At 31.8% G+C, this 15,141-nt stretch overlaps 1 protein-coding gene across 1 annotated transcript in view; it reads left to right on the top strand.

Moving 5' to 3' along the window:
- Positions 1-204: 204 nt before the first annotated feature.
- LOC130894055 (soluble guanylate cyclase 88E) overlaps positions 205-15,141 on the top strand; it is a 30,417-nt gene continuing 15,480 nt past the window's right edge. Inside the window, exons 1-4 of the mRNA XM_057800599.1 lie at positions 205-536; positions 8,006-8,184; positions 11,215-11,496; positions 11,561-11,766. Of these exons, the coding sequence (XP_057656582.1) occupies positions 8,017-8,184; positions 11,215-11,496; positions 11,561-11,766 (656 nt within the window). The 5' untranslated portion in view covers positions 205-536; positions 8,006-8,016. The remainder of the gene's footprint in view (positions 537-8,005; positions 8,185-11,214; positions 11,497-11,560; positions 11,767-15,141) is intronic.

The following is a 15,141-nucleotide window of genomic DNA, read 5'->3' as shown; positions in this document are numbered from 1 at the left end:
TGTTTCAAGGAAATAAATTTGAAATTGGAGAACGATATGATGAGATATTCAGTACAAATCTTCGTCTTCTAGTTTTTCTTATTTAGGAGATATTTGTTATGTTTCAAGGTGAACAATCTGTTTTAAAATGTACAGCAATACAATTAGATCTCCACAAGCTCTTTAAGATTTAATAAATTTGATGAAACAAGAGGATAAACATCCAGTTTCATTTATCATTCGAAAACGGTTGTCCTTAAAGTTGCCGCGCATGCCTCAATTCCACGAAGGAAACCTGATCCTAGATGGAAACGAATATCACAGTAAGCTCGCGAATATCTAGCTGAATTACGCCAATGAAAATTTTCGTCTGAAAAGCGCATAGTATATCGCGATTTATTGAATAAAACGTCCACAAGCTGTTTAGGAAAAGGCTCTTTGTGTCATTTAATTGAATACGTTTGTGCTTTTGAGTTTGATCGATTGATCTTCTTTTATATATTTATTTTTTTAACGAATCGAGGAAACTTTTTATTTTTTGTGTAAGGAAAGATAAGGTGAGTGTGTTGCTATTTTTATCTTTATTTACCTAAATATTATAATTGTCATTTTTACTTTACCGGAGTATAAGTTTTACTTATGCAGAAGCTAGTATACTATGAAAATAATCAACATATATAGATAAATTAACGTTACTCAATGCGAAAATATGTTCCAGCCTTCAACCCTCTTCGGATATGAGAAACAACCCTCCAGTTTCTCAAATATTTTGTGATATATCACTACATTTTCATTAAAAAATAGTTTTCAAATTTATTATAAATATAAACGTATGAAATAATAAATTGCAGATTCTTTAGACTACATACAAAAACCAAAATGTGATATTCAGTTGTTCAAATGAAAAAATCATCATATCATAATAGGTTAATTATATCTAATCGCAAGTGTTATTTTTTCTTCCGAGTCATCTAAAACAAGAAATTTAGGTTTGTACAAGATATTTTCCACATAAACTCAAAGAAGATATCCAATAAATCGCGATCACGTTGACCATTTCTTCAATACTCGCTTTTCTATCCATCGATTTGGTAATGTGACGATAAGGTACTGCCGGATATTGTTGGTAATGCAGTGGTAGTTCATTTTGTTGGAATCATATTATAAACTTGTGGTTATGAATAACGCACCACCCTTTATTTCAATATCAAAAACTAAAATGTTAATCTTTTGGGTTTCTTTTTTTTTTTTCTATCACAAAAAGTTGAAGTATCTCAAATGTTAGCGATAAAATGTAGCAAAATTTCTTATCTTCAAATAACTGTTTTGGTGGTATTTTAAAATTTTAATTTTACGCATATTTTAATGTTTCATTCTATTGTTGTACCAAGTTGTGGACAGCAGTAAGTTAAGCCAATCAAGGTGTGTTAAAGTCGAGACTAGTTAAACAAAAAATGAATAGAGTTAGGCATCTAAGTCGACGCGAGGCTGAAAGAATAGCCAAGTTAGTTGGACTGGGACAAAGTTGTCGTGAAGTGATAAATCTATTTGGCGTACACCACACAACCATTGGCAAATTGATGCAAAGATTTCGAGAGACCAGTTGACATTCTAGGAGGCCTGGACAAGGACGTCCTTCAGTTTCAACTTCTCGAGATGACCGTTTTTTGCAAATAAATTCTTTAAGAAATCTGTCAATGACAAATGTCGAGCTCAACAACCTTTTACGAGAAGTCCGAAATGTAAATATCTCTGATAGATCAATAAGAAGACACCTCCAGAATGCTGGTCCGCCTCTGGATGTAATTGTTGCTAGCATTCTCTTGGGCATGCTTTAAATTAGGTGCTGTATCACTTTTTGAGGTATGTTTTCTCTTTCCTCTAATGTCGCTTGCTCAAGCTCATTTAAATTTTGAGAAGATGGATTTCGACGACGAAAGCGGCGTTTTAAAATGTCCCAAACATGCTCGATAAGATTCATATCTGGACTTCTTGGTGGCCATTCCACGGTATGAATTCCTATTTCGTTTAGGTAATTCAGAACATCTGCCGCAACGTCTGGTCTAGGATTATCATGCATTAAACGAAAATCATCACCAATAAATGGCCCAAACGGAACGACGTGATTTTCAAGAATATCTTGCTGCGTTAAGGGCGGGTCTAGGAAGAGACATTAATTCTGTGCGGGCATCAAAACAAATTTTTCCCTAAAACATGATAGACCCCTCCTTGGAACGGCTCCCTGGGAATGATACAAGACTGCGCAAATCTTTCTCCTCGCCGTCTTCAAATTTGATTACGTCCATCTAGATCTCTTAGACTGATTCTTGTGTCATCATTAATACTTTGAGCCCCGATGCGGTCCATAGGCTTGCAACTGAACTTTCCCTGAGATGTCCTAAGGACTGCTAGACGTATTTTATTTCAAACTTGCTCCTTGGCTCAAAGGACTGTAATTAAATGTGCTTTGCAGTTTTGTTGAACAGTCCTGGGCTCTTGAAAAATTTTACATATTTTTTAAAACACATCGCACATTTTGTGCACTTTACATAAAAGTATAAATCATAGTTCAAAGGATGAAAAAGCAAATTTTGTTTCTCAATACTACAAATAGGGTGAAACTTCAAAGAACTATGATGAAAATATTTATTTGGAGTGAAGAGTGCAAAATATTATGTATTTTGTATAGTGGTAAACTTTTTATTTCATTTTTCCTTAGATCCACACCCAAAAAATTTTTTGGGCTCATGGGAAAGTTTATCAAGTTTGGTTGGGGCTCAAAGTTTTAAATAAAACTTGGCACCAATTTTCTAAATTCAAATCTAAATGTTGCCTTGCAAATCATAGTCTAGCAACACGATGCTACCTGGTTAGCAAAGGAGAACTCTTCTCCTGTATAAACCAGCATTCTGGAGGTATCTTCTTATTGATCTATCAGAGATATTTACATTTCGGACTTATCGTAAAAAGGCTGTTGAGCTCGACACTTGTCATTGACAGATTTCTTAATGAATTTAATTGCAAAAAACGGTCATCTCGAGAAGTTAAAACTGAAGACTTTTTTGTATCCAGTGAATTTCTTTACGTGATTTAATAATTTTTTTCTACGTCCGTTATAATATTCACGTTTTTTCTCATTCATTTGCATTCATCAAGAACGTATTTTCGGAATCGGTCAAAAAGCGTGAAAAAAAGTACCTCAGTGGTGAAAGACATATTCAATGTTGAGTTCTGAACCTGCCGTGCGCAAAAATGCTTTTGGCTATATATATCATGCAAAAGAATCGGAAACTTTGACGAAGGATTAAGTAGAAAGATTTATAAAATAAGCTAGAGACGAAATATTTTAATTTGCAAAAGTACGTCTACGATATGTCTATAATTTATTATTAAATAAATCTCTTTTTCTCTTTTAAAATTACAATTCCAGAAAGCAAAACACGCATTATTCACGAATTCACTGTTAATATCAAAAACATGACAATAGAGTAATAATTTCTTTTACAGCAATATAATTGACCTCAAGAATTTTCCTTTGTGTTATCTTCCTTATTTTCAACAGTTACTATTAAATGAATCTAATTTCCTGTTACATAAACCTTTAAATAATTATTAATAGGTACATTTTAGGTGATCATCTAAAAACGAGGTCTCAAAAATGGTTAGGCACTATTACGAATACATATGTCGGAATTTCAACTCAATATAGACATAATTGATGTTACACCTCAAGTATATGATAGCCGATTAATAATTTTTATAGACGGAACGTGTCTTTGTTGACGCATTATCAATTGAATCGTCAACTAACATTAGCAGGTTGAAAATTAAATGATAATGTTGCAGAGATAATTTTTTATATTTCCGAGGAATATTTAGGTCTGAAAAAATAGAATATTTCGATCTATTATCAGGACGATACTTGATGAATTTCTCAGTTTTTGTCTAGGGTTTCATATAGAATTTATTTTAGAATATATCTTAAAAAATCTCTCTCCCTCTCTCTCTACCCTCTATTCTATTCTATTTCTAAAACTTTTTACACATTTCGACCGCTTCTAAATTTAATCTTTTAAATAATCAAATTGTTCATCAATTTCATTTTTATTTCAAATTCGGAAATAAAATATCATCATAAATAAAAACCATTTCATTACATCAGACAAAAAATGTTTTTAAAGAAAAGTGCAAATAAGTGCAAGAAATCGATTTTGAAAAGCTAAAATAATACCAAGTATTTGAAAACTTGGAACCCAACTAAAAGCTTACATATATATTTTGGAAAATGTTTAAATAATATTGTTTTATTTCGTTTTTTGTTTTAAATAATATCAATATAATAATATTATATAATATAATAATAATAAACATAAACTTTTCTGCGGATATAATTTTATTAAAATGTTCTTACATACCTGAAGTCGAAGGTTCCATGTTGAAATTCAAACAGAAACTATGAAAATATAACTTTAAATCCACACAAAAAAAATTCAGAATTCAAATCTACAACAGGTCCGGGAGCCGGTAATCTCCAAAGACACGTGATCGGAGAATTGAAAAATTTTTATATAAATCGACAGCTATTAATTAGAGGAATAAAATGCACTCGGTAAGCGTTGATTTATTCGGCCGAAAGTATAAAAAAATAATTATTTTAAAAAAATCAAAAATGTTTTCCCGTCATCGCGAATTTCGATAAAAAACGGTCTATTCGATAGGAAATTTTGTGAATTAATGAAAAAAATCGACTTACCAATTTTTTTCGGCCGGAAAGGCCCGGCTCACCTATTTAAAGGGTGTGATTAGGGGATGAAATTTCCCCATCATTCCGGAAAACTTTTTTTATGTAAATTTTAAAAATATGGTGGTATCGTGCCTAAAAACGGCCGGAAATATCGCGCATGCCAGTTCTATTGTATACGGACTCGATTCTCATCAATAGCAATAAGCCTTCAATTACATAAATTCACTCTGTAACAAGCGTCCATATAACAATAAAAAATATTATGAATGCATCTAAATGTTGTTGATTTTGGGTCTCTCCTGTTTTAAAACTAGTTTTTTTAATACATAATTTGAAAGAAAGATAAAATTTGACGTTTCGTTTTTTCTTTAAATCTTTATCAAAAAAAATGTTATTTATATCTTAAATTTTTTGAACTTTTAAAGGGATAAATAGAATTGAAGGAAATAAAGGAATTTTTTTTTCGCGTTGTATTATGTATGTATTAATTAATTGTATTAAATAATTAATACAATAAACAATTGTTTATACTAAAGCAGAACATAATTATTATCATTCATGTAAACTATCGTCATCACAATTATAATGTCTCTCATCCTCTGATTCGTCACATTCTTCATTATTTTCATGGTGAGTCAGAATTTCTCCAACTTTTAGTGGTGCCGCTGGCCCGTTATATGACAATGGTTCGAGTGAATTGCCATACAAATTCGGTTGGGGATCATATGAAATGCATTTTGGTTCCGTCACATTTTGCCACATTTTATTTACGAATATTGTGCGTGAAATTTTTTGTGATGAGGCTTTCCAGCACGGCGGAATGCTACTAGAATTAAAATTCATCATGCCTTTATAAAATTGTTCTTTGTCACTTGTACTGAACTTCAAAAATAATTCAAATCTTGCAGCATTCACATCACTATATTGTACATTGTAGATTTCATTCTCGAATCTTTGTATTATATCTATTTTTTCATTATTATTAAATAATTAATATAATCAATAAAATATTTTGATACTCTTCATTTTGTATCAATAAATTATATAGATCATATGATCCAACCGAATGTGTATTGCAAGTCATGGAAAATCATAAACTCGAACCATTGTGGTGTAAAAGCCCAGCGTGCACCATTAAAAGTTGAAGAAAGTCTGAGTCAACATGAAAAGAATGAAGAATGTGACGAATCAGAGGATGAAAGACATTATAATTATATATATATAATTATATATATAATAATAATATTATCTTAAATTAATACATTGATTACGATATTTTGATCAACTGATATAAAAATGGACGCGGGAAAAAAATTTCCTATATTTCCTTCGATTCATTTATCCTTTTAAAAATTTAAATTTGAGATATAAGTAATATTTTTTGATAAAGACGAAACGTCAAATTTTATCTTTCTCCCAAAAATTATTAAGAAAACTAATTCCAAAACAGAAGAGACCTGAAATCAAGAAGATTTAGAAACATAAATATAGGAAAAGGTCTAAAGAATAAGAAAATATTTTGATAAAGACTTAGAGAAAAGTCGAAACGCAAATTTTATCTTCCAAAAATTATTAAGAAAACTAATTTTAAAACAGGAGAGACATAAAATGAAAAAGATTTAGAAACATAAACATATCAAAAGTTCTGAGAAATAACAAAATATTTTGATAAAGACTTAAGGAAAATTCGAATTATAACTTTTATCTTTCTTCCAAAAATTATTAAGAAAACTAACTTTAAAACAGAGGAGACCCAAAATCAAAAAGATTTAGATAAACATAAACATATCAAAAGGTCTAAGAAATAAGAAAATGATATATATATATATATATATATATATATATATATATATAGCGCAGAAAACACCTCCCTTTTTGCGTTTAAAGGATCAAATAATTGTAATGATTTTTCAGTGATTAATCGTTGAAAGAAATAAAAAGGGATAAAATAACACAATGTAACCCTAACCTAACCTAAATAAACTAGACTAAATTCCCTACGAAGCTGCGAAGCTAAACTATAATGTATAAATTATTTTCTTTTTTTTTGGAGCTTCAAAGTTGAAAAACTAGCTGAAGGGATATATATCAAATTTTTCATTATAATTTTCTCTATAACAAACTAAAATTTTAACGAAATCGGAGGGGTATAACCTAATCTAGATAATTACCAAAAAGTTTTTCGGGATGATTTGACAAAATTTCCTATCGATTAGACCGTTTTTTATCGAAATCCGCGATGACGAGAAAATATTGTTTCTTTTTTTTAATAATTATTTTTTTTTTCATACTTTCAGTCAAATAAATTGAGTGCATTTTGTTCCTCTACTTAATAGCTGTCGATTTATATAAAAATTTTGCAATTCCGTGACCATGGGTCTTTTGAAATTGCCGGTTCCCGGACTATACACGTACACTATCTATAGAAAACTGACTTTAGTACAGGGATGGGTAGTAACCGCTCGGGATTAATGATAACATTTACCTATGTTATAATGAAGGGGATATTGGTTTTTCCAAAAATTATAAAAAGTAGGCGTTCTTTGCTAATTACTTTCTCGATTTATTGCCAGGTATAGGACCTTTCTGCCAGTGTGCGGCTGATCTATCAATTTTGACTGTTGATGTTTGACCTGATATATGAGAACTCGCATTGTTTTGGTGGAGAATGATTCATCTTTTGTGATTGGTTTCCCTAATTTTTTCTTACATTTCTTCAATACTTATGTCAAACATATGCTGATGTACCATTAAAATGATCTTTCTACTTTACTTTAATGGTAAGGTGAAGAAAAAACAATCGTCAATTTGCTACGAAATGCAACTTGAACTCGAAAGACCCATACAGTCAATTCTTGCTTAGTTTCCGTTTCATATGCATAGATCCATGATTTGTCACGATCTTAGACATCTTTTGAAGTACTGCGATTAAAATTTTTCAGCATAACAGGCATAACTTTCGACAAATACCGCATACATTTTGTTTTCAAAGTTCCAATTCCATTACAAATAGGTAAAGGACGACATATTTGTCAAAGTAAATGTAATAGAACATCCATGATTTTATTTTAAGCTTCTTTCGAATCCTCTCATATCATATTGTTCGCGAAAAGCTCCATGTTTTTCTATATCAACAGATTCATGAGTGAATTTTGTTCATCATCAAGTACGAGCAATTCCAATTCAATTTGCAAAGTTCATCGTCGTCAATAAAACGTTTTATATTGTGGTCTGAATTTTATGTATTGGTTACTTCAGCTAACGCTTTATCCTATTTTGTAGACAAATGCGCAATGTACGGGTTGTTAATAGAAAATATGTCCGAGTATATCAAACAAACGTACGGAGAAGACAAATGGGAAGAGATTCGACGTGCAGCTGCTGTAGATCAACCAAGTTTCAGTACACATCAAGTCTATCCAGAGGGATTACTATCGAGATTAACCAAAAAAGCCGTTCAGGTAAGAATCTACTAGTTCTCTACGTCAAAACTTTTTTATTCGCTTAAACAGAGGATAGACCACAAAAAAGTGTAAGAAAAAGTGAAAAGTTTGCCTATATCTGGATACAGCACGGCCATATTATAGCCAATTTAATTGAGACATAGTTGCCATAAAAGCATAATCGAAATATTTAGGACGATCCTGAAAAACGTAGTAATAGTACAGAATCCTACCGCTCAATTCTACAAGTACTTGTTTTTTTTTGACGGAACTTTCTTTAAATGAAGTTTATCATTTTTTAATTACTTCCCATTTTCGAAATTTTTTGAACACATGCAGCCCTCCACTAAAAAAATTATATTTCTAAGTTTAAGTAAGTCGAGTCTAATATTTTTGGGATTTGGACAAATAACACTTATAGCTTTCAAAATCTGTGAGAATCTTGACAAAAATTTATATAGGATGTTCAGAAAATGGTGCCGAATTTCGCAATTTAAAAACTTTGAAAACTTAATTTTTTCAAATGGCAACCCCCATTTTTCTCTTCACCATTGGATTTCTAGGATTTAAAATAAAGAGACTTCGTTAGTAAATTCATATATATCAAATGTGTCCAAAAAATTTTGAAAATGTGAAATAATTATAAAATGATGAACTTTAGCCATACGATGCCTCATATAAAGGTATATTGAAATTTTGCGTAATTTCCAAAAAAATAAAATTAAAACCATAGTATTCCTTTTAAAATAACGAAGTTTTGGTCCACTTCCGGTATAACCGGAAGTTTCAGGAAACTGAAACTATTTTAGCTGAAATGAGAATTTCGAAAAACCCATGCAAGCAAATTTTTAGAACACTAGTCGCAGTACTTTCCCATATACATATCGTACAGGTGTAGGTCAGGGATTTTAGCTAATATCCCAGGACAATAGACAGTTGGCTGATGGCGCACCATACATGCCTATTCTCCCAGAATATTAGCTAAACGCCGGACAATAGATTATTGGTCAAAAAATGACCAAGCGTTTGTTCATTCTCCTGGGACTTTAGCTAAAATTTGGATAATAGAATATCTATTGAAAATGGCCAAGGGTTTATCTGCTATCCTATACTTCTAGCGAAAAGGCTAATACCGAAGCCAATTTCAATGTTTGTTTTTATTTTTGAATTCACACTGAGGTTCGCACTGATACTTTCTTGACTTTCCGTATTTTCCATACAGAGTCTTGTCCAGTTTTGTATATTATTAGTTGATACGTGAACTCGAAAAGTCATTTGCAAAAACTCTTTAGAATGGAGAAGATCATTGTTGATCGTGAAAATTTTGAAAAGGAGCTGAAAGATTTGCTTAATAGTCAGAAAGAAAATTTTAGAAGCTCATGCTCAGACTGATTTCTAATTCTGTAAACCCAATAGTCTATTATCCGAATTTTAGCTAAAGTCCCACTAGAATAAACAAACGCTTGGTAATTTTTCAACGAATAATCTGTATGTCGGCATTTAGCTAATACTCCGGGAGAATAGGCTTGCGTGGCCCTCCATCAGCCAACTGCTTATTATCCTGGGATATCAGCTAAAATCTCAACTTGTCTATTGACCTACGACATACTATCGATTCAGCTCGTCGTGAAGGACCCTGTACATTTTGCCTGCATGAATCAGAGTTCCTACTCAATGTCACTGTAATTGTCAGTGACATGATTCAATAATTAATATGAAGTCAGTGGAAGTAAAAATTCACTCAGTATCTCCTCAGTTAACTGAAATTCAGGAAGCTGCCATTATTGCCAAATTGGTGGATCAGAAGCCTCAGCAACTCATCAAGGTATTAATGCGAGTACCGTAGCCAGAACGAAGAAGCTATGGAAACAAAACAGAACCTAGTGCCGAAAGGCTGAATCAGAAGAAAGAAGATTTTCAAATGAAGCACAAAATTTTGTATACTGTAGTATTCTATCACGATCATCTTCCAGTAATTCCTAGGAAATTTTATTATTATGAAGTTTCACTTTTAGTTTTTTTGAGCAAACCCCATTGCACTCGAATCAACTAGTTCCTGCCGTGTAGAGATGCCTATGGATATTGATCTTGAACTTCAGTAGTGTTTGGAAAAGACGTGCCTTATAGCTGATTTCACAGGCTTGCACTTTTTCGAAGAAACGAGTCCTTTCTTCTATGCTTTTTTTTGTTTTTGGTCAACTCTGGGTCGCCTTTAAGTCGAATTTCTCTCTTCTATATTGAGTCGAGCATCCTAAGGGTATGCTTGGGAGCCGAGTTCCAAATGTGCGAGTAATACTTCAAAGCCGAATGAATTTGGGCTTTGTAGAGGATTCGAGTATATAGCTTTTGGGTCTCAAAGAGGGGTCCAAGTTTTTGTGAAGCTGCCTTAGCTAATTCTTATGCATTAAACTCAAATTGCTTCCATTCCACACCAGAATATTTTCAAGATCGGTATTGATGGTAGTGATTTAGGTGTTGTCCGCATTTAAACTATATATCATGCTGTTTTGTCGAGTACAGGAGTAAGAGAGTAGGTGACAAGATGCATTGCTGAGGAGCACTAGCATTGACCTTGAACCATTCTGTTTGTCCCTCGGTCTTTGAGAAAGCTACTAGTTGATGAGTGAGGACGACAAACTAAATGATCTCAATTTATTAAAAAGGCTGGCGTTGCAAACCTTCGTCAAAAGCCTCCGATATGCCCAATGCGATTGTTCTGGATTCCCCATATTTCTATATAGCTTGAGGAAATAGTTTGAGACATGGGCCGGGTTCATCCATGTTAACGAAAGCCGTACTGTTGTATCATTGCGTTGTTTGCCTGGTAAAGATATTAGAATTGTTTTCATTGCATGTTCGTTATGTCTAAATTGTCTTTTCACTCTACTCACTTATTTTTCACTGGGTGTGTTGGAAAAATCGCAATAAGATCCTGAATATTCAGTATTTTAACCAGTGAATTCATTTCAAATTAAAGAGTCGTGATAGTTTCCTTTATTTCCAAAATATTTGTGATTTTACATAATGTTGGTTATGCCCTTTTTCCAGATACTGCAAGTGAGCGAAAAAGAGTTTTCTGACCAAATGGGTGTATTTTTTATTGGATTTGTGAGTCAATATGGATACGATAGAGTTTTGTCAGTATTGGGGAGGCATATGAGAGATTTTCTCAACGGTCTTGATAATTTACACGAATATCTGAAATTTTCGTATCCGAGAATGCGAGCTCCGAGTTTCATCTGCGAAAACGAAACGAAACAAGGATTGACGTTACATTACAGGAGTAAAAGAAGAGGATTCGTGTATTATACAATGGGACAGATAAGAGAAGTGAGTAGAAAAAAAATAGGTTCGTATTAGAATCGCTATCATGCGATTGTTACTGTTGTTTCAGGTTGCCAGACATTTTTATCATAAAGAAATGAAAATTGAGTTGGTAAGAGAAGAATTATTATTCGATATGGTACACGTTACGTTTCAATTGACTTTTGACAACAGGGCGTTCACTTTAGCATCTTTAGCGATGACCAGAGAGGAAAAACATTTGCCAATAAGTGCTTCAGTATTATTTGAAATATTTCCATTTTGTATTGTTTTCGGGTAAGTGTTTTTATTCGCTATGAACATCGACTTATTAGAGGTTATGGACCCGCCTTAACTATTTTTTCACAAGTAGTTCCAATGTGCCAAAATTAGAAAGAGAGAGAGAGAGAGTGTGTGTGTACTGAATAGGGCAAAAATCCATGCTTATTGTGTAGAATATAAATATGATTGTTACCAAAACTCATTGAATATTATAATTAAAATGACAGTTTTTTAAAAATTTTAATTGTATACTAATTAATACCAGCATTAAATGATATATAAATAAAACAATAGGGATGATTCAACTAACTATTAGTCAAATCTTGCCATTTCCTAAATCAGAATTTATGCTCATATTTCTAAAAAAAATTGGCTTGATTAAGATTTGTCTCTTTTTATATAAATAAATATTTTAGTGCATCTAAATTGTTCTCGATTTTAGGTCTCTTCTGTTTCAAAATTAGTTTTTTTAATAATTTTTGGAAGAAAGATAAAATTTGACGTTTTGACTTTTCTTTAAGTCTTTATTAAAATATTTTCTTATTTCTTAGACCATTTGATATATTTATGTTTCTAAATGTTCTTGATTTTAGGTCTCTCATGTTTTAAAATGAGTTTTTTTTTATAATTTTTGGAAGAAAAATAAAATTTGACGTTTTGACTTTTTTTAAGTCTTTATCAAAATATTTTCTTATTTCTCAGACCTTAACATAAACATATGTTCCTAAATCTTCTTTATTTCAGGTCTCTTCTGTTTCGAAATTAGTTTTTTCAATAATTTTTGGAAGAAAGATAAAATTTGACGTTTCGACTTTTATTTAAGTATTTATCAAAACATTTTTCTGTTTCGTTCATGGTTAGGGACGCTTTTAAATAAATAATGAACAGAAGAAAAATCTCAAGTTATCTAGCTTTTTTTTAAATATTTATTACATCTGTACACTATGGAAGTTGAGCATTATGTGGTTTGGTATTGGTTTTTGCTTAGAATATTACATAAAATGCAATAAAATGTTCTACAGGGTGTTTGAAAGAAAAAGGTGATCCCGTCTCTAGAATAGATAGAAAACCTAAAAATTTTTGGGGTTTGCTCAGTAAAAAATTTTCTTTTCGCCATCCATATATATATATATATATATATATATATATATATATATATATATATATATATATATATATATATATACATTTTTTACGATTTTGTCGCAACTACTGGCAACAATGTATTAAAATTTTTTACGAATATGTTTTTGAAGCTGATACATCCAATGAATTTATTTTTATGTCTGATTTTCATAGAGGGCTAGTTACACGGTTCGTACCAAGTAGTATTGAACATAACTTTTTCAATATTATATTTACTGAGCACAAAATTTCAAGTGAACTGGAACAATATTTAATTTTACACCAAAAAGGTACATTTGATAAAACTCGATACTGTGTACCGTTTTCCGAATATTTTGATTTGAAAATTATGAAGTAATAACCGATGCTGATATGAAATGATGATAAATGTATTAATTAAACAAAAATTAATGAAAATTTAAAAAAAGGCTAATAACATAAGTTCATTTTTTTTTTCTAAAGAATCCATCAATGTTCTAAACAGTTAGGACTCAGCTTTGAGGTTATTAAAGTCACGTTGAATTCTGTCTTCCAATTCTTAAGGTAAATTTACCTTTGTAGCATAAACTTTTTTAAAAAAATGCGGCCAAACTATGTAATCCAAGGGATTAAGATTTTCAAAGAATTGTGCTATAATAATGCATATATTCAAAATTCATCAAACTTTTCGTGCTGAAACTGAAATCTTCATCGTTGCTTTCACATTTTAGGAAAATAGTAACTATTACAAAGAAATTTTCAAATGTTTGTCGTACGCTACCTTCTTCTTCTTCTTATTCATTTTTTAATATCTCATGATCTGTTAGTTTTGCAGGTTCCTCTGTATCAGTTCCTGGGAGGTGGACTGCCAGCTGTCCATCCATCTTTTGGGTGGTCGTCCGGGTTCTCTTTTTCTATTGGTTTCCCTTCAAGTACGATGCGTGGCAGTCTACTCTCTTTCGTTCTTCTCACCTTGATTTACCAGTATCATTTCTTTGTTTCCACCATCTTACGATATCTTGCACCCCACATTGTTCCCTGATGTCAGTGTTTCTGATTCGATCTAGTCTTGTTTTTCCCACTAGAGTCCCTAGCGTTTTCATTTAGTACGCTACCAACATCTAATAATTGCTACAAGTTACTTAAGTTTTAATACAATCAGTTGACAAGAATGATATCAAACTAGAAATGGAACAACTAGGAGAAGAAGACAAGTAGTTCCAGAAGTACTAGATTATAAGTTCAACTACAAATCACCTGTTATGAATATGAGACTAAATAACGTATACTTTATACAACTGTTCTGAGAATAGTGCTGAAAATTGAAAACAAAAATTGAATAATGAGAGCTTTGGTTGAGCAATTACATATTACAATGTTGAGAATACCGAAGCTTTTGACCTCAAACTAACATGTCAGCGATTATCAATATAAGTTGAAAAATATATTTCTACATACTATTGAAGATTTTCAAAAATATTTCAGCCATTTTTCACGCTTAATTTCTGTTTGAGATTCGTGAAAGTATTTGTGAGAATTTTTTTGAAAATGGACAAAATTGGAGCATTGGGTTGACATTAAATTTCGTTTTTAAAAGTAAGTACGTCTATGGAAGAGGAGTTAGACACTGTGTACCAGGTGGACAACTAAATTGGCCGTTGGCCATATCTCAGGAACGGATTGTGTTACAGCTCCGGAAAAAAAGTTATATCAAAAGTTGACTGAGGAACACGTTGAAATTCAGAATTATAGGTTCACCACTAGAGGGTGTATTTGTAAATAGTGAAATGAAAAACCAATTTTTTTTAAATTTACCCAATTAAGTATATACAAAAGTCGAAGTTTTCAGCAAATACGCCCTCTAGTGGCGGACCTAAAATTATGAAAATAATTTCTACGTATTCCTCGAGGCCACTTATGTTATATTTTTTCTTAAAGCTTTGATATAATCGGTTCCTGAGATATGACCGACGGCGGTTCTAAGAGTCAGAAAAATTTTTAGCAGCTGAATACAAAAATCTCATCAAATGGTATCCTTCTGACTGAAGAATTATGCAAGCGTAAGCTATCCGCGCGTTTGGTGACGCGTTGGTTCGCTTTGAACAAAAAGCGAATTGGAATGATCATTTTCTAGGAATCAATATTTTTTGCGTCGACAAAACATTCAAGACGGTGAATTGCAAATGTTTTTTTAAATAGTCAAAAAAATAAAGCAACAACAGAAAAGTTTTTAAGTATCATTGCTTATTAAGGTAAAGGGAGAAAAGACAAAAACGACTGCATTTG

This window comes from Diorhabda carinulata, chromosome 5 (genome assembly GCF_026250575.1).
Source record: "Diorhabda carinulata isolate Delta chromosome 5, icDioCari1.1, whole genome shotgun sequence".
NCBI classification, from domain to species: Eukaryota; Metazoa; Arthropoda; class Insecta; order Coleoptera; family Chrysomelidae; genus Diorhabda; species Diorhabda carinulata.
Note: the sequence above shows the minus strand (reverse complement) of the source record. Positions and strands in the feature narration are given on the sequence as shown.